Source organism: Hypanus sabinus, chromosome 18 (assembly GCF_030144855.1).
Source record: "Hypanus sabinus isolate sHypSab1 chromosome 18, sHypSab1.hap1, whole genome shotgun sequence".
Classification (NCBI taxonomy): Eukaryota; Metazoa; Chordata; class Chondrichthyes; order Myliobatiformes; family Dasyatidae; genus Hypanus; species Hypanus sabinus.
The window spans coordinates 37,304,193-37,324,693 of NC_082723.1; the positions used below are offsets into that span (position 1 = coordinate 37,304,193).

General features: G+C 40.3%; 1 protein-coding gene across 2 annotated transcripts in view; it reads left to right on the forward strand.

Moving 5' to 3' along the window:
* The window catches only part of tbc1d13 (TBC1 domain family, member 13), a 37,381-nt gene that overhangs the window by 5,879 nt on the left and 11,001 nt on the right, over positions 1-20,501 (forward strand). Inside the window, exons 3-12 of one of the 2 annotated variants that reach the window (XM_059994145.1) lie at positions 355-395; positions 1,896-1,957; positions 2,980-3,079; positions 3,876-3,958; positions 5,913-6,072; positions 6,409-6,610; positions 8,164-8,327; positions 9,844-10,004; positions 11,112-11,169; positions 17,995-18,096. In XM_059994145.1, the coding sequence (XP_059850128.1) occupies positions 355-395; positions 1,896-1,957; positions 2,980-3,079; positions 3,876-3,958; positions 5,913-6,072; positions 6,409-6,610; positions 8,164-8,327; positions 9,844-10,004; positions 11,112-11,169; positions 17,995-18,096 (1,133 nt within the window). The remainder of the gene's footprint in view (positions 1-354; positions 396-1,895; positions 1,958-2,979; positions 3,080-3,875; positions 3,959-5,912; positions 6,073-6,408; positions 6,611-8,163; positions 8,328-9,843; positions 10,005-11,111; positions 11,170-17,994; positions 18,097-20,501) is intronic. The other variant, XM_059994146.1, reaches the window with a different exon arrangement.

The window sequence follows — 20,501 nt, forward strand, 5'->3', positions numbered from 1 at the left end:
CCCTTTCTGAGACTCTGCTCCCTAAAGGTGTCCTGGGTACTTCGTAGGTTAGTGTCTGAGATGGAGCTGACTAAATTTACAACCTTACAAAGGAGGGGGGCTGGATTGTGGGAGGAAAACAACAGAAAAAGGAGGGGGCCAGAGGGGAGTGGTTGCTGGAAGAGGAAGGTAAAACTAGAATTAATGTAGGTTGAGTGTAAATGTGTGGCTGATAGTTGGTATGAGCTAGCTGACCCAAAGGTCCCATTTCCATGCTGTGTCCCCCTATGACAATTATAGGAGTATGTTCTCTTTCTCTTTTGTGCTTCACAATGGTTCTTAGTCAAGTCTGAACTTTTTACCTGCTTCTCACAGGAATTCCATTTGAAGGAGGGCTGCGCTCACTTTGCTGGAAGGTAAGTTTGCATTTAAGAGAGTTTGGGTTGTAAACTTGCAATGATATTTTCCGTACAGTTCACCTCTTTCAGTCTCTGTATCCATTGTTCCGAAGTGGGTGGGTGAGATTTAAGCCAGTTGACAGTTATCCTTTTATGAGCAATCAGAATCAAGACTCTTAACATGTATAGTTTATTCTTCTCTAATGCAGATTGCGGGAGGTTGCCTAAAATTAAACGACTAGGTTCAAAGGGTATACTTGTATCTAAAATCCTTTCTATTTCCTCAGTGATCTTGTACCAAAATCCCCTTAACAACAGTCCCAGAATATATGTGCAAAATTTCCCACTTGGCCACAGCCTCTCCAGCAAAGCCTGCTGTTTTTTTTCTGCGTATAATTATATTACTAACGGGGTTTTAAAGTACCTCATCCTTATTTTCCAAACAAATTCCCTCCAATTGGGACAATTCAAGCATTTACACCACGACTCCCAAGACCTCTCCCACTCTTCCTCTTCTATTATGGTATTTACCTCTAATTCCCACTTATGTTGCCAACACTGGACGTGTACCTTGAAGTTTTGTCATGTGACTCTTGCATGCAGTTGCTCTGCCTGGTCATTTGCTATCTTCCCCCACTTTTTAATGACTTGTAAACAGGTATTCAGAGAAATTGGGGAGTTTCCATTGCTATCCACACCAAGAACGTAGAGGGAGTTTTTGTTCTGAAGCCATTTGTGCATGCTGGGTTTGTGAAAGGGTAATTTGAAAACAAATTTTTCAAGGAGATTTGTCTGTCAGAAATATAGAAACTTGTTAGTAAGGCTGGGATTCAAGTCTGCCCAAGCATTAAAATATGGTCCTGCCTATATATCTCTGTCCAGAGTGTCCACTGAAATGTCCTTTTAAAAATTACAATGTTTATGTAATATAAATATGGTGTAATTTAAAAGGGGCTGTACAAAACAGACGAAGGGTTTGCATCTAAAACCCACCTCTGTAACCATGGCTTTGGTCAAATGACTTAATGTCTTTTGTTTTGTCAGATGCTTGGATAATACTGGTATAAGCTCCTTGAAAGTTTGTCAGATTAAATAAGTTATACAACTGCAAATTGTTGTCCAGAATTCTTTATGATCATGAAAGTGTTTCACTTATAGGATGGGGAACTGCCTAAGCAGGAGTGGACGAAACTCCAGCTAGTTAGATAACACTGGCACCTAGATAGAAAATAGGAAATTCATGGGGAATGTCTTTAACCACACAGTGGCTAAATTGTGGGACAAAAGTGAAGGGGATAACACAGGTATAATTAAGAGAAAGTTTGATAATTACATGAAAAGGGAAGGAATATTAATGGTTTTACATAAGGTAGAAGAAGGAGACTCGTGGAGCATAATTAATGCCATTGGCTCAAAGAACCACAAGATCTGTTTCTCTGTTCTAGACAAATTAAAAATTCACCCTTGTTGTATTTTGTTAGCTGTTTCTTAATCCATAAATGTTTTGTCTCCACTTAGATCCTCCTCAATTACCTTCCCACAGAGCAGGCTCAGTGGAATTCCTCCTTGAAGAAACAAAGGTAAAGAAGTGCTAATGAAAAATCAAAGCAGAAACAGCAGATGCTAGAACTCTTAAAATAAAAATAGAGATGGCCATTTGTGGGGAGGGAAACAGAGCCAATATTTCAGGTTGGCAATGTAGTCTGTCTTGCTGAGTGTTTTCAGGATTTTTCGTTTTTACGTTACTGTAAGTCTTGCACTCATATATAACTAGGGGTGCTTAAGACTTTTGCACAGTATGCTTCACATTGACAGTCTGTGCAGAGAAGCACTCAATATAATCTGCTATCTATCTTTTCAGTGCCTTGAGGACATTATGTGAAGCCTTTTTGATTAGTGTTCAAAAGTGTGTCTTTCCATAAACTTCCTGTTAAGGTCAAGTAGCAGAGCTAAAAGAGCTAAAAGCTAAAAGGGTGATTCCTTCCCCACTAACTACGCTTTTGATTCTGGTGTTTGTCCCTTGCTTCAAGGGGCAAATTCCCTTCTCAAAAAAAGCCAACGTAGACAAAATTGGATGTTGTGTATTGGATGACTATGACCTGTTATACAGTTTATTTTCAACAACTTCCATTTAGTTCTCTCTGGGCCTATTTTTCTGGCTTAGTGCTTTTGGAGTGACATAATCTTCTTGTACTATTTATAAAGAATTGTAAATTTAATTTGAGTTATCCTGCTTTCCTTAAGATTCACAAAGTAATGTTAAAATGCTGACTCCTTCAGGGCTGAAACATTTCTGGTATGTGTCCAAAACAATAATTAAGCTTCCTCCCTTCAGTGTCATCTAACAACAGTTATTTTCTATGTATATCCTTAAAAGGACAGCCACCCACCCTGCAAATTTGGTCTTATTTAGCATTAAAACAAAAATGGCTTTAGTTGATTGTGTAGTATTTTGTATATTTGTCTACAGCAGGAGGAGGAATTGAAGCAGAGCAGTCACCAGGATGGATTTTAATAACATAGGGAGCATGTTTTGTTGGGATATCTGGAATAAAGATTGGTCTGTGTTCAATTTGACTGCACTGGGTGTATTGATTTGCAGGGAAATTTATGCACAGTTCTTGAAGGAAATGATCATCCAGCCCGGCATTGCCAGGGCAAATTTGGGTTTCTTCCGAGAGGATGTCACGTTAGAAGACCATGTGAGTCCCTGTTTACTTTTTGTCAGGAGGGCAAACAGCTTTCATTAATCAGTTTATTTCATATGTTAACTGCTATCCAAGACCAGATCCTAGGGGTAATGCTTCCGCACACCTGCAGCAGTCTGCTTTTCTAGAATCAGTTATACAGATGTGAACAGGCCATTTGGCCACCATGTCCATGCTGATCACAAATCTATATTGATCCCATCTTCCAACGCTTGGCCTGTAGCCTTCAGTACCAGTTGAAATATTAGTCAAGACATTTCTTTAGTGCTGCCAACAGCTCTACTTCCATCATTCTGCAGTGTATTTCAGGTACCACTTTCTGAGTGAAGGAGATCGTCTTTGAATCCCCTCCAAATCTCTTTCTCTCCCCCACCCCCACTTTACCTTAAACTTATGTATTGCAGTTTTATTCATCTATGATAAGGGGGTGTGCTTCTTGATGTCTACCTTATCTATATTTCTAAATCATGTCCTCTCATTGCCTCCTCCTATCCAGAGCTAGTCTTTACAATCTCTTATCATAACTAAAATATTCCATTCCAGGCAACACCCTGGTAAATCTCTCATGCATTGTCTGCAGCACGATCACGTATTTCTTATATTGTAGTGACCAGACTTGCAGGCAGTGCTTCAGCTTGAGGTCTGACGAGTGTTTTATTAAGTCGGACCATATTGTAACCTCATCTTGTGTGGAATTTGCACAGTGACCATATGGATTCTTTCAGGTGCTCCAGTTTCCTGCATTTTCTTACAATTATATTTTTCCTTTTCCCATTCATTTTCTGAACAGCCCTTGAATCCAAACCCTGATAGTCAATGGAACACTTACTTTAAAGACAACGAGGTTCTACTGCAAATTGACAAAGATGTCCGGTAAGAAGAGTAAGAACTTGGTACTGATGCATCTTTCGTTTTCTTGGGATATTCCCAACATGATTGTGAGAGAGAAAATATTTTTCATGTGCAGTTGTTTTGCATCTAAAACTGAGAATGGTTGTGCAGAGCAAGTTCTCTGAAATTGTAGTGCCTTAGGAATATAGAAACAGGAGATCACTCAGTCCTCTTGACCGCCTTAAATTTCACTTAAATCTCAGTGATCTGTATGTCGTCCCTATTTACCTACCTGTGTTTCAAGCCTTTATTTGTATTTATCTAACAAAAATCTATCCTCCAGTTGATCCCTAACGAAAACATTTTATACTGGATATCTAGCACTCAATATGTAAAAGGTTCTTGCCAATCTAACTCTAAGTGGTTTGATTTTAATTTAAAAATAATGCCTTGTGATTCTTCATTCCTTTACTGGGGATTTTTTTCCCTCAGTATCAAACCTGTTGAATCTTTTCAATGTACTGTATTTTTAAGCAACTTGATTTGATCAACTGTCTCAGCCCAAAAGGTCGACTGTTTATTCCTTTCCATAGATGCTGCCAGACCTGTTGAGTTCCTCTAGCATGCTACATGTGTTGCTCTGGATTTCCAGGATCTGCACAATCTCTTGTGTTTTTAGTTTCATCATGCCCAAATCAAGTCAAGTCAAGTCACTTTTATTGTCATTTCGACCATAACTGCTGGTACAGTGCATAGTAAAAATGAGACAACGTTTTTCAGGACCATGGTGTTAAACAAAACAGAACAAAAACTAGACTGAACTATGTAAAAAAAAAAAAATCAACACAGAGAAAGCTATGCTAGACTACAGACCTACACAGGACTACATAAAGTGCCCAAAAACAGTGCAGGCATTACAATAAATCATAAACAGGACAATAGGGCAAGGTGTCAGTCCAGGCTCTGGGTATTGAGGAGTCTGATAGCTTGGATGAAGAAACTGTTACATAGTCTGGCCGTGAGAGCCCGAATGCTTTGGAGCCTTTTCCCAGACGGCAGGAGGGAGAAGAGATTGTAAGAGGGGTGCATGGGGTCCTTCATAATGCTGTTTCCTTTGCGGATGCAGCGTGTAGTGTAAATGTCCATGATGGTGGGAAGAGAGACCCCGATGATCTTCTCAGCTGACCTCACTATCCGCTGCAGGGTCTTGCGATCCGAGATGGTGCAATTTCTGAACCAGGCAGTGACGCAGCTGCTCAGGATGCTCCTGTAGAATGTGATGAGGATGGGGGGGGGGGGGGGGTCTTGGCAGAAAGTAGAGACGCTGCTGGGCTTTCTTTGCTATGGAGCTGGTGTTGAGGGACCAGGTGAGATTCTCCGTCAGGTGAACACCAAGAAATTTGGTGCTGTTTATGATCTCTACCAAGGAGCCGTCAATGTTCAGCGGGGAGTGGTCACTCTGTGCCCTCCTGAAGTCAACAACCATCTCTTTTGTTTTGCTCACATTCAGAGACAGGTTGTTGGCTCTGCACCAGTCCATTAGCCGCTGCACCTCCTCTCTGTAAGCTGACTCGTCGTTCTTGCTGATGAGACCCACCACGGTCGTGTCATCAGCGAACTTGATGATATGGTTCGAGCTGTGTGTTGCAGCACAGTCATGGGCTGTATCTTAAACTCGGGGAAATTTAAACAAAATTTATGTAGCCTTGGATTGAATTTAAATGTTTCAGCTTGCTATTGTGCTTCATGAAATCCTAATCAGTAATTCCAACATTGTGTGGGTGGTCAAGCCCACTTAAGATTTTTCTGATGTTCTGGTGCGAATTTGGGTTCCTAACTTTGCATGAATAATGTATAGGAGTCATGAAAGTGTATGGTATATATAGAAAAAAAAGTAGAAGAGATTAGAAAATTAACTTTTTTGTACTTTAAGTTGAAGTGAAGGAATTATTTTTAAACTGTCTCTAACTCACTCCATCTAATTCCTCTTTTTCAGACGACTATATCCAGACATGGCATTTTTCCAGCGGCCCACTGACTATCCATGCCTTCTGATTATGGATCCCCAAAATGAATTTGAAACACTTCGAAAGCGGGTAGAGCAAACCACCTTGAAATCCCAGACAGTTGCACATAATCGGAGTGGTGTCACAAATGTAAGATCTGTATTATGAAATAATTGTTATACTTCTAATAATTGATTCAGCCAGGCAAGAACTTGCATTTGCATCAGCTGTTTCCTGCTCAATTTAATCTTGTTGGCACTTTTTCTCAGTGATTAAAGAAATTTTAAACTTTGTTGATAACTTTTTTAAATTTATTAAAGTTTCATTTGTCTGTATTGCCTGGTGCAGTTGTGTCTAAATGGTATCTGCCAGCAGATAGTTTCAATTCATTTAAATTAGTTTGCTTATTCTGTATACTGCTGTGCCAAAATGTTAATTGGATTTTCATCTCCAGTTAGTTCCTGGATATTTTTCCCCTTTCAATAGGTTTGCTCCCCTCGCAAAACCACCTCTGCCAATGAATATGAAGTGCTTCCCAATGGCTGCGAGGCTCACTGGGAGGTGGTTGAGAGAATCCTATTCATTTATGCCAAGCTGAACCCAGGAATCGCTTATGTACAGGGCATGAATGAGATTGTGGGTCCAATTTACTATACCTTTGCTACCGATCCGAACACAGAGTGGAAAGGTGAGGTTCTGAGGCTTCTGTCATGACATGAAAACCACAGGATTAATGAATGATACGTTGTTATGAACTACTTGTCCTGTTCCTACTTTCCTCCTCTTTAAATGGATTTCATCCATTTTCCATCGCACTTGGTGGATGGGACCAAAATATTTGAACAAATTTATGCCACAGGAATGGATTATTTTAACTAACTAATATAAGCAGTATTGTAAGAAATAATAAATACAAATACTATTATTTCATATGGCTCCTTAAGCCCACTGTGCATTCAATTCTGTCCCAATAACTCTTGATTTCATTGGTATCCAAATCTCTGTTATCCTTTACATTGTGACTGAGAACTCTCAGCTCACTGGCAGTGGGAAATTCCAAAGATTCCAACTCACTTTGTGGAAACACCTTGGTTCTGAAAATCATCTGATTTGCACTCTCTGTTTATGAAAATCAAACTCTTAGCAATCAGTCTGTTAGGCTACCAAGAACTTTAAACATTTCAGTGAGATCTCTTCTCAAGTTATTGTCAAACAAAAGTAAGCCGATTCTACTTCCCCTTGAAATCCCTTTCCTTCCCAAGAATAACTAGGTGCTCTGTATAACCCTCCTCTCATTCCACTTTATTTCAATATGCCTTTCTATAAATTTGTCCTTAAAGTGCTTTCACACCTTTCCCTGAACTGGCATCCAGAATATTTTCATCAACAGTCACACTGTAGTAGTGCATTTCATATTCTTAGAACTCTAAAAAGTTTTTTTTAGGAATTTTTATGGTCTTTGATTTTTCATTCAATCCAAATGTTTGTCAATGTATATTGGTGAGCTGTTTATGGAAGGGTTCAATAACTGAATCACACTCTCCTTCCTGAACATGTGTTTCTTAGCAGGGGTCACTGGCAGTTTCAGAACAAGGGCCCTGAATGGTTTCATTATTTACCCCCTATGTACAAATTAGTAGCTTGGGGACTATTGCAATATCCATAACCACATAACACAACATTGATATTAAATTGATGCTGCTCCATTCCCAGTCTGTGGCTATAGAAGCTATCAAATGATGAAATGTTTTCCATTTGTTTGTTGATTTGGATGCTATATACAGCGTGTGCAACACTTCAATTTTAGGATTTTTATTTTAACTTTCTTATCCTTCTAAGGCTTCATCACTACCACCCTCAACCACCTTTCCCGTCTCTGTAATCTCTTCCAGCCCTGTAACTCTTGAGATATTAGAATTCCTCAAATTCTGGTATCAAGTCATCTTTGAATTGAACTAGTGTAGAATTGCCTTTCCACCCCAAAATTCTTTGCCTTTCCATCTTTATTTAAATCAAAATATTTCATTAAAAAATCTGTCTGACTAAACTTTTGCTCATTTGCCTTGCTGCTTCCTTATAAGGTTCAGTGTTAAATTCTAGCTCTAGAACATTTTGCAATGTTAAGGCCATTACAGGGATGCAAGTTATTGTTGTGTACATATTTTTTTTCCAGTTAGAAATGTGGGGAAAAATGGAATTCTGCCTGTTTTATGTTTTTCTTTGTTTCCCTGAATTATCCAGAACATGCAGAAGCAGACACATTTTTCTGTTTTACAAACCTGATGTCAGAGATCAGGGACAATTTCATCAAGAGCCTAGATGACTCGCAGTGTGGGATCACTTGTAAAATGGAGAAAGTTTACTCTACACTGAAGGAGAAAGACATGGATCTGTATCTCAAACTGGTACGAAAAGGTGTATTAAGACAAATAAGACTGAATGGTGGAGAGTGTTTCAAACCATTCATCCATCATACCTTGTGCTCTCATTGACTGACATTAGCTACTGGTCTGGCATGTCCTTAATTTTAAAATTTAAAACTTTATTTTCAAAAGCATCCATCGTCTTGCTCCTCCATAAAGTCTTTGAATCCACACTCCCGCTTTCTGAGATTTCAGGCTCATTACACATTTCTCATTCGCCTCACTGAATCATCAGTAGATTTGCCTTCAGCCATATAAACCCTAGACTCTCATGTCCTTTGCCCTCACCCTCCTCTTTTTAAGACGCTTCTTAAAATCTCTTTTTCTTCCTCTTTTATCATTCTCTTAGTAGTTGGGTGTCAAACTTTTATTGATAACTCTCCTTGTACGCTTCAATGTACTTGTATTACAAATGTAAATGATTATGCTAACAAAACTCCCAATAATAAGCTTCAAAGAGAGAGATAAGTATCAGAAAATAAACAAAGGCTTTTTTAAAGAGAAAATACACTGAACATTTAGTGTTGACTTTGTTAAGCAGAGAGGGAATAGGACACCATTTTAGGAAAACTTGTACATATTTGGGGAAATAAGTGATCCAAGGAGACTGAAAAGAAATATTTACATACAAATGCCTTTCATCACCTCAGGATGTTGAAATATGGCCAATTTTTTTAAGAGTGATGTCTTGTAATGGTGAGAAATACAATGAATGTAAGCATTTCTTTATTTGCCAATTCACAGACATCTCCCATCAAACAACAAAATGTTAATCTACTTCAGCATCCTATCATTTCACAATCAGATTCAGTGGTCTCAGGGGCATTGTTACTGCTAAAAAGAACAGTGCATTTTGCATACATGCTTTAACACTAATGCCCTATCAAGTGTATTATCTGACCAAGTGTGAGTAAACCCATGGGAGATCCGTTATGAACAACAACAGCTTGTATTTATATAGAACCTTCAACATGGTAGCATCTAGCAGTTAACATGTTGCTACTTACAGCTCAGGAAGTCACAGTTCAACGCTCAATTGCACTGTCCTCTGCAAGTAAGTTTTGCGTTCTTCCAGTGTGCACATGGGTTTCCCCCGAATGGTCCGGTTCCCTCCCTCAGTCCAAAGACATGCCAGTTAGTAGGTCAATTGGTCATTAGAAATTCTCCTGTGATTAAACTGGGGTTGAATTGGTAGGTTGCTGGGCTGCATGTGTGGGTGGGCCAGAAGGACTTGATCTACACTGTATATCCAAAACAAATAAATATAATATGTGCTGTAGGTAGGTGAGATAAATGGCATAGAATCAGTTAAAGGCAAGCCTGAAAAGGATACCAAGTGTATTGTATGTTTTACTCATGAAATTGAAAGTGCAATAGAGGAGGCCTATGGGAGCCATTAATTCTATGGAAATGTAATAGCTTGTATTTGCACTGTGAATATTGTGTAATTGGATAACTCAGGCCAATGCTTCACGTGTTTTTACATTTTGCATTCCAGCAAGAGCAGAATATCAAACCACAATTTTTTGCCTTTCGCTGGCTCACACTACTGCTATCACAGGAGTTCCTTCTTCCTGACGTTATCCGAATATGGGATTCCCTCTTCTCTGACGTTGACAGATTTGATTTCCTCATCCTAGTTTGCTGTGCCATGTTGACGTAAGTTGCAAAATCCATCATTTTTCTGACCTGTGAGAGTCATTGTGCTTTATAAAAGATGCAGCGCTTTCTTTTCAAGCCAACATATTTCAACGTGAGGTTAATCGAGGCTGTCCGTCGGTCAAATTCACTGGAATAACCTGGTTTGTTTCTTTAAGCTCTTTCATGTTATTTGCTAGGGTAGGAGCCTGAGATTGTGGGCACGGATTGTCAGGGTACTAAATTTCAGAACAGTCCATTCAAGCTTGTATATTGCAGACTCTCTTCAACAAATGTTGTATATTGAAGAGCAGCAGCAGTAACATTCACTCATACTTCCTGTGCCAGTTCTTTCAAAATTATATCTAGTGATCCCTCAAAGCTTTGAGAATTTATCTTTTTCAAGAGTTTCTTAAGCTCAGTTCCTGCATCTACTGTGGGTCCTATCTGTGAGCGAGTTTGTGAGTCACATTTTATGAGCTTGAGCCCAATTTGTTACTGAGAGGATGCCTAACTATTTGGATGACCCCCCCCCCCCCCCCCCACTTTTCCCTGCACTAAACCCTTTGTTGCATTATTTCATAAGCAGGTCTTTTCTGGTTATCCTGTTGAATATTTATCTTTCACCCAGTGTGACTGGTACCTTTTATGTGGTCATTGACTTATTTCTGTTCATAAGATACTGCTGTGTTAAGGTTGTTTCCATACTTCCTGTTCTATAGCAGGAGTTCTTCATGAACTGTAAAGCATTTGGGATATTCTAAAGCTGTGGAAGTTTACAAGTATTTAACTGATAGAAGGAATGAGAAGTAGAAAATGAACTTCGCAGTGTGACAGGGTAATCTGCACATCAGATAAATGAGTTATTTCGCATATGAACAAATTTCCTTTAATTAGTTGGAGAGAATGCTATGTGTACAGCTGAGTTGAAACTGGGTGAACTTTACAAATTACTTCAAGCAAGTTGAATATATGAGTATATTCAATAAACATACTTAAGTATATTTAAATAATTCCAGACATCATTATAATGTTTTTGTCTGATTAAGTATAAATGATGTCATGATAGTTTTTTTTAAAAGTAATTATTGTAAGTAGTAAAAGCTGTTGCGATAATTTTTTTTGCAGTTTGATTCGAGATCAGTTGCTTGCTGGAGACTTCACAATAAACATGAGACTGCTACAGGTGAGGAAATATGAAATAATTAATTCCCTAATGAAACTCTATTTGAGACTTTCCAAGTTACTAATGAAGCAAAAGAAGATTATGACCACTTTAGCTGGTAATCTTTTAACTCCTGAAGGGTTTAGACTGATTAATAATCAGTAAGGTGCGAGTGTTGTTGCACTTGTAATATAGTCTGATAGGCCTTGACGTGATTGCTCCGTCTGTGCTATGTCACCTATTGTGAGCTCATTGGGGTGGAGTAGGGTTAGTCCTATTACTGTGGGAAGGTGTTATGGACTTGCAGGGTGGAATAGGTTCACCCATATCCATCGAGAGTGAGTATATCCTTCTGGAGGATGGCACCCAGAGCATGAGCTCCATTCTCAGGGACTTCCAACAGTGTGAACTCTTATACCTTCTCATTTAAAGGCAAAAGTAATGCCATTTGGCTAAAACATTACTCTGATATTCTACAGAGGAAAATAAACTGCATTGGCACAGCCACTAGTGTTCATTTTATAGATTTAATTTTTTGCTACACCTGTTTGTGTTGCTATTGGTGTGAACTCTAAAGTGAGCAGGGTCTATTAAATTATATTGATAATTGTTTGTTTCCTGCTGTGTCTTACATCAGCTTCATATTTCCTGTTGCAGAACTTATTGTTGGCATTTAGAATTGGTACCAGCTTTTGCAGATTGCACTCCTAGTATCACCCAGCCTTTTTACCTCCCTCACTCACCCACCCAACGTCTGTATGGTGGTAGTGCTCTAGATATGCCTATCATGCCGAAGTGTATGGTGAGATGGTGAACTTGTAAATAATCCTACTGTAGTGCCATGAGATCCAACAACACTGTAGAATTGAATCTTCCTTGTAATTTCTAAAATAATGAGCTTGTACCACCAGGGGGACACAGAGTAAGTTAGCTTTTGAGGAAAGCTATACCGTTTCTTCCATTCTTATTGGCTCTGATAATGAGGAATCCCATCTACTTCTGCTCAACTTCTGCCTCTTACACTCTATAAGCTTGCAGTTGTCCAAACTCTCAGACCCCACTGTCAGCTAGTGAGTCCTTGGCGCCTCCATTTTCCTCCCACCCCACCTTCCCTGAACACCCTCCTCTCTCCTCTGACACCATCAGCTATCTTTCCCCCCCTTTGATCCCACTCTCATCCTTGCTGTGTCTGATCTCCTCCTCTCTGAAGCAGAAAGTTATGTCATCAGTAAGAGCCTCACCTTTGCCCGCACCTCAGTGAGTTCCATGCCTGCCACGACATCGATTTCTCCTTCCATTGAGCCCGTTTCTTGGACAAGGATTCTACACCCCATGCTGATGTCCCCTTCTCCCATCTTCAACCCTCCTTCTCTTCTTGCACAGCCTTCTCTTGTTCTCTGCCTGCTTTGGATCTTTTCATCTCAAATTGTTTATGAGGCATCAACCGCATTGACTTCAGCACTCCTCTCTCCTCCTCCAACCTTAGCCCTTCTAAATGCACTACCCTTCACTTTCTCTGCACCAATCCCAACCTTACTGTCAAACCCACAAGTGGTGTGCTGTTGTAGTGTAGTGCACTGACCTTTATGTTGCTGAGACCAGAAACCTCATCACAGCTACCCTTTGAGGAGGACCCCACTCCTCACAATCAGAAAACTGTCTCTGACATCATCACTGACCTCACCCACTCTCGGGAACTCCAACCACCGCCACTGAACTCATAGTTCCCTTACCCTGCACTGCTCATTTCTACCTCCTACCCGAGATCCACAAAGCACACTGTCCAGGTAGGCTGATTGTCTCTGCCCCACTGAACTCGTGTCCTCATAGCTCGGTACCATTCTATCCTCCTTGGTTCAGTCCCTTCCCACCTATATTTGTGACACTTCTCATGTTACCAATCCCCTCACTAACTTTCAATTCTCTGGCCCTGACCACCTCATCTTTGCCATGGATGTTGAGTCCCTATACACTCCTATTCCCCATCAAGAAGGTCTCAAAACTCTCGGCTTCTTTCTTGACAGAAGAACCAACCAATTCCCCCTCCAACACCTCCCTCCTCCATCTGACACAACTGGTCCTCACCCTAAACAATTTTTCCACTTTCTCCAAACTTGAGGGGTAGCCGTGGGGACTCACATGGGCCCAAGCTGTGCCTGCCTCTTCGTTGCCTATGTAGAATAGTCTATGTTTGAAGCCTTCCCCCGTTGTACTCCCTAACTCTTCCTCTGCTACATTGAAGACTGCTTCATGCATTCATGCTGAGTTCATCAGTTTTATATGCCTCTAACTTTCACCTTTCCCATAAATTCACTTGGTCTATCTCTGACACCTCCCTCCCCTTTCTCAAACTCTGTCTTCACTCTGGAGATAAACTGTCAACCAACTTTTTTTAATCTACTGATTTCCACAGTTATCTTGACTATACCTCTTCCCACCCTATCTCCTGTAAAAATACTGTTCCTTTTTCTCAGTTTCTTTGCCTTCACCACATCTACTCCAGAACATCAAAGGTATCCTCCTCCTTTAAAGAATGGAGCTTTCCTCCCTCCACTGTTGACACTACCCTCAGCTGCATCTCCTCCATTTCTTGTACATCCATGCTCACTCCATCTTCCTGCTGCCTTAACAGAGATAGAGTCCCTCTCGTCTTCATCTACTACCCCATCAGCCTCCACATCCAATACATTTCCTCCACAGATTCCGCCATCACCAAAGGGATCCTACAACTAAACATATCTTTACCCCCCCCCCCCCACTCCGCTTTCCACAGGAATAGCTCCCTCCGCGATTCTCTTGTCCACTTGTCCACCCCCACTAGTCTCCCTCCAGGTACTATCCCTGCAAGTGGCCTAAGTAGTACACCTGTCCATACACCACCTCCCTCAACTCCATTAGGGGCCCCAAACAGTCTTTCCAGGTTAGGCAACACTTCACCTGCGAACCTGCTGGGGTTGTCTATTGTGTCCGATGTTCCTGATGCGGCTCCTGTACATTGGTGAGACTCATTGTAAATTGGGGACCCGCTTTGTCAAGCACCTCTGCACCATCTGTTACAAGCAGGACTTCTGGTGGCCAAACATTTCAATTCTGATTCCCATTTCCATTCTGACATGTCGATCCATGGCCACCTCTAGTACTAAGATGAGGCCACCCTCTGGGTGGAGGAGGAACAACTTGTATTCCATCTGGGTATCCTCCAACTTGATGGCATGAATTTTGATTTCTCCTTCCGGTGAACAAAATTCTCTCCTTCACCCCCACCACCTTCCCCATTCCCCACTCTGACCTTTCACTTTCTCACCTGGCTATGGTCCAGCCTCCTCTCCTATCAGATTCTTTCCTCTCCAATCCTTGACTTTTCCCACCCACCTGGCTTTACCTATCACCTTCTAGCTTGCATCTTTCTTTCCCCCACCACACCTTTTTATTCTGGCATCTTCTCCCTTCCTTAGTCCTAAGGAAGTGTCTCAGCCTGAAACGTCGACCTTTTTTTTCCATGGATGTTGCCTGATCTGCTGAATTCCTCCAGCATTTTGTGTGTGTGTTGCTTTGGAATTCCAGCATCTGCAGACTTCCTTGAGTGTGTGACTGACACACCTTTCGAAGCTGTTCCCTTTGTTTTCAAATCCCAAGATGACCTCAACCCTCCCACTTTCCATCTTCACCTCCAGCTTTCCAATACCATGCCCCTAATCCAAAACCATTCACCAAGGAATGTGAGCAGCTTCAGTTGTTGCTTATTGAGCACCTGTGATTGTGATTGCTCTACCATTGGCAGATGTGCTAAGGCTTTCTCCTCATGCTATGTATTCTTTCCTCCCTTCCACCCTCCCCTTTGATCTTCTGCTCTAATGGGTGCATGAGTGTCAAATTTTATTGGGTAGCACTCCCATTTTGGATATTTAATTACATTAAAGGTGCTTTAAGAATACACATAGTAATTTTCCTGAAAACTACTAGCTGTCCAGCAACCTTGCTAGAGGAAGTTTCAGAACTGGTGGGTGTGAGATTTTTTTTTTCTTAGGATTGAACATTTCAAGCAAAGATCACATATAAATCCTAATAAACTTGGGGAAAGAAGGCTAAAAATGAATGGGAGAAATATACTGAAATCAAGTAAAATGGCAGGAGGTTTGTACAGAAAACCCATTCATTCTTTTGATAGTAGACTTCTTTTAATCAAGAGAAAATAGAACAGGCTTATCTCCTCTTTTTTTTAAAAAAAGAGAAATCTCATTGAAATGCACAGAAATTCTTGACAGCCTTAACAGAGTGAGTGCATAGAGTGTATTTTTGGTGAGGATAACAAGATAATTTAGATTTGAAATAAGAAATTTCCACACAGATAGGAATTATTTGAATTCCTCACTACTAGTTGGCTCTGTGTGCTCAGTCAAGTAATATATTCAAGACTGGTATAATAGACTGGATACTAATGGAATTTGGAGTTATTGAGGTAGAATAGAAACATAAATGCTTCAGGTTCAAGGAGCAGTATGATTTAGAAACGTTGGTAATACATTGTTACAGTCCAGCTGACAAAGATGCTTCCACTATGGAAGGATTCAGGACTGCATCACAGTGGTGAAGAACACTGGGCAACATATGTTCAAGTTAGGATGGTGTTTGATTTGGAATAGAACTTGTTTAAAATCAAATGCTTTGAACTGGATTACATTGAACCTTTTAATTGTTTTCATATGTGGCCTAGCAATGAAAATAATATTGATGATAAAAACAGTTCATCATTGTTGGAAATTGTTTTATGAATTTCTGAGGAGGGTTCAGAAGGAAGTCACGCAAAACACATGCTAGTCAGTTGAAAGTAGGAGAGCTGGCTACATCAGGATCATTTTAATTAAGCTATTTCTTTCCAATGCATTGTAAGTAGAGCAGGAAATGAAGTGGAGCCAAGAAAAAATTGGATTCATAATTAATCTGAGTGAATCTTAATCTCTGATAACAACTCTGAGCTGAAATCTGGTCAGAGTTTTGTACATTGAATTATGTTTCACCTTGTCTAAAGTAGTATAGTAAATAGAAGTGATAATTTAAGTGAGATGATGGAGTTTAGCTTTTGCTTAGATGTTAATAGATTAGATTACATTATTGTCATATACACCAGGATGTAATGCAATTCCTTGTTTGCATAAAGCTCACAGCATAAACAGTGTGCATTGTGTTTCTCATTGCTACAACGTGCACAAAACAGCAGAATGGCGCAAAGGTTGTCGTGCAATCTGAAGTAGTTCAAACAAATGATAAAATGGTTAAACGGTAATGGAACAACTGGCAGAGTCAAAAGTACAAGAGTGTGGCTACATCAGCAGGACGAGCTTGTGAAAGAACTGATTGGTTCAGAAGTTTTATAGCAGTGGGGAAGAAGCTATTCTTTATCTGTACACCCAGGATTTCAAGCTCTTGTCTCTTCTCCCAAAAGGTAGGTGAGAGAAACGAAGGCCAGGGCAGTAAACATCCTTGGTGATACTAATGACCTTGCTGTAGCGTTGCAGCATGAAGATGGACTGGATGGAAGTGACTAGCCTATGATAGACTGGATTCAGTTTACCATTCTCTGCAGGTTCCATTGGTCAAAAGCAGAGCAGCTGCTATTCTAGATTGAGATGTAACTCATCAGAATACTTTCTGTAGCACATCTGTAGAAGTACAAGGGAATTCTTGTGGACATGCCAAATCTTAAGTGCTTAAGAAAGCAAATTAGCTTAAGTACTGTCGTCCATGTAAAGGGACCAAGTGAGTTTGCTGATGACATAGATGCAGTGGAACTTGAAGCTGTCAACTATCACCTCAACCCCCTCCCCCAAAGGTCAACACCAATTCTTTCATCTTGCAGACTTGTAGGGCTAGGTTGTTCTGATTATCTAGTTTTATTTACATTTATTTTGACTTTTTAATCTCTGCTGCCTGAGGCCAGGTCGTTGGGTGTATTTAAAGAGAGGCATAGGTTCTTGATTGGATACGGCATCAAAGGTTACGGGGAGAAGGCTGGGAACTGGGGGTGAGGAGGAGATAACAAAAAAAGTATCAGCCGTGATTTAATGGTGGAGAAGACTCGATGGGCCAGATGCCTAATTCTGCTCCTATGTCTTGAGGTCTTAAGATGGTGACTTCTGCTTTGGAATTGAAGTAGACGTCAAAGTCACTTTAACCAGCTAAAAGCAAATTTAGTCAGACAGTTAGTGGCTGTCCTCAGATCTGTTTAATGTGATCTTGTTAAATTCCCTAATCCCTTTCTTTATACTTTAACAATGTTGCACTGGGATTTTCACAAAACTTGAGCCTTTAATTTCCTATGCTTCTAATAAATGGACTTTGCACTGGACTATTTGTTCTCATCTCTGTAAGTGCAAAGTGAATATGTCTGTCCATCTCAGTACATCTGTCCACCCCTTACTGTGATTACCTTCCTAAGTCCTTTTCTCTTGGGATGTGTGTAAGTGACCACATGCACAGTGGTCACAAACATGTCTGCTTACTTTCACTTGTGCGCGCGTGTGTGTGTGTGTGTGTGTGTGTGTTGGTGTTTGCCTTCTATGATTTATCTACCTTATGTCCACTTAAAACAGCTTGCACCACATTCTGTTCGTACATACTTATTTGACTTGTGTGTACAAGTCCTTTTGCTTGTCTGGATGTCCTTGTCTCCTTGAGTGTACTTGTCTAATTCCGTATATTTGACTTTCTCTGTGTCTTTATACTTGTGTATTTGTATGTACTATATATACTATTTCTAAATATCTGGCTTGTCACCTTAGTTCTCACCTGTCTCATGAACAAGATGCTTCCTATTTTCAAACTTGATAAGTGACTTCCTCTTATCAGACAGTGGGTTCCTTTCGAAAAGCAGCACGCTGGGAAGTACCTTTGAATCCCATCTCCAAAGATCAGGTGGGGGATTACACTGTCCCAAAGGCCCAGTATTTGGTGAGTACTGGAAAATCTCTAACTTTACAAAAGGCCAAGAGGTTGGGGTGATGACAACCATGTTATACTTTAGAAAGTATTCTTTCAGAGTTAAGTACATCAGGACACTTTTTCCCCATGATAATATCTATTTGACAATTCACTGGGGTGCAAATTGGGGGGGGGGGGGGGGTGAACCTTAATTGAAAAGACACTAAAATCAGCATGTTAGGAACCTGAAATAAAAAGCAGCAGATCAGGCAGCCTCCGAAGAAAACAATTACATTTATGTCACATTTTCCATGTCCTCTGGGTGTTCAGAAACTCTGTAAATGATTACATTGCTGTCTATAGAAGACCACAGACTCCCAAAAGAAATAGTGTGAGTGTAATGAGATATTGTGTTTTAGCAATGCGAGCTAATACCATTGTTAACTCCCTCACTCTTCAAAATAGCTTGACATCTGAGAGACTAGATGAGTGTCTTAGCTTCATCTCTCACCCAAAGATGGTAGCCTTCCCTCAGAACATCACCAGTAGTGTGAGTCGAGTCATTGTTGTGGAATTTGAACCTATAATCTTCTGACTCAGGATCCACCCTCAGATACAGGATAATTTTTAACCTTAAGTCTGTAGCGAGTAGGGGAGCAGCTTAAGTTTTGACACTCTATTTCATTACTCCTATTAAGGATGTGTGGAAAAAGAAAACTAATGTTTCAGATTGAAAACCCCTCATCAGGCCTCGGAAGGAAAGAAATTGTTAGTGTTAAGATGCCAAAAGGGACTGGAAAGGTGGATTACCATAGTTATAAATTGTTCATGACACCGGCTATTTGATAGATTACTGAGGGGTGTGTGTGTAAAAGTGAACAAGAGAGAAAAATTAAAAAGTCGTGCAAAGGCTATGAAATGCAGGCCAGACGTGTATGAAATGCCCAGCAGTTTAAGCAATGTCAGTGGAGAGATGTGAAACATGTTACTGATTGCAGATTAAACATTGCAAATAGTCTTGCATACTGTTTATACAGACCAAATCATTACGTAGTGCATTGAATATGTGGATGTCTGGGCACTTGTAATGCTACTGTGACACTTAATTTCCTTTAGGATCAATAAAGTATCTGTCTATCTATTTTGAGGTGGAACAAGGAAAACAAATAACAAAGCAGAATAAAATATAATAACTAGAGGGAATGAAGTAGGTTGTGAGGTCAAGAGTCTATCTTACTGTATTAGAGAACCACTGCAGGAGGACAGAAGCTGTCCTTGAGCCTGCTGGTACTTGTTTTCAGGCTTTTGTATCTTCTACCTGATTGAAGTGGGAGAAGAGAGACTGTCTAAGGTGGATGGGGTCTTTGATTAAGCTGGCTTCCTTACAGAGGCAGTACGAAATGTAGTCAGGGTCTAAGGACGTGAATTTGGTTTCTGTGATGTGCTGAGCTATGTCCACAACTCTCTGCAGTTTCTTGCAGTCAGATGCAGAGCAGTTCCCATACCAAGCCGTGCTGCGTCCAAATAGGATGTTTTCTATAGTACTTCATAGTAAAATTTGATAAGGGTGGATGGGGACATGTCAAATTTCTTTAGCCTCCTGAGGAAATAGAGGCATTGGTGAGATTTCTTGGCTGTGGCGTCCATGTCGTTGAACCAGGACAGACTATTGGTGATGTTCTTGAACTTGAAGCTTTCAATCTCAACACGTAAGGGATAAGAACAGGAGAAGGCCATCTGGCCTGTCGAGTCTGCTCTGCCATTCAATAATGTGGCTGATCTGGCCCACCTACTTGCCTTTGTCGTGGTTTCTCGTGCCCCACAAACGACCAGGAGACGCAGAAGATTCTTCAAGAAGTATTAAACTTTAATTTGCAAATCAAAGCTGAGACGGTCATTGAGCTAGTCGCTGATTGCCCACCGATCCTTGTACATAGCATTTTTTATAGCAATCTCCTGGTTTAGTTGCATTAGCATATCCAATCGGTCTACAGTTGCGTATGACAAGTGCATTCGCCACTATTGTTTCTACCCATTGACTTAGTCCTGTTCTAATCTACATCTCTTAGCTACCTCTCATTAACACACCATTGTCTTCTACATTCTTAAAATTTCATTCTCCTACTAAATTGGACACATGCATAGCAAATAGCAAGTTCAAAGCTGACTACATAGTTTTGGTTACACAGCAAACAATGCAACTTTTATACTCCAATACCTTTTCCCCATAACCCTTAATTTTCCTGTTATACAAAAATCTATCTAACTGTATCTTAAATATATCTTATGAGGTAGCTTCTACTATTTACCTGGGCAGAGAATTTTACATACACTACTCTCTGTGAAAAGCAGTTTTTTCTCATCTCCATCCTAAATGTATTCCCCTGAATCTTAAGGCTATGTGCCCCAGTTCTTGTTTCACTTAACAGTGGAAG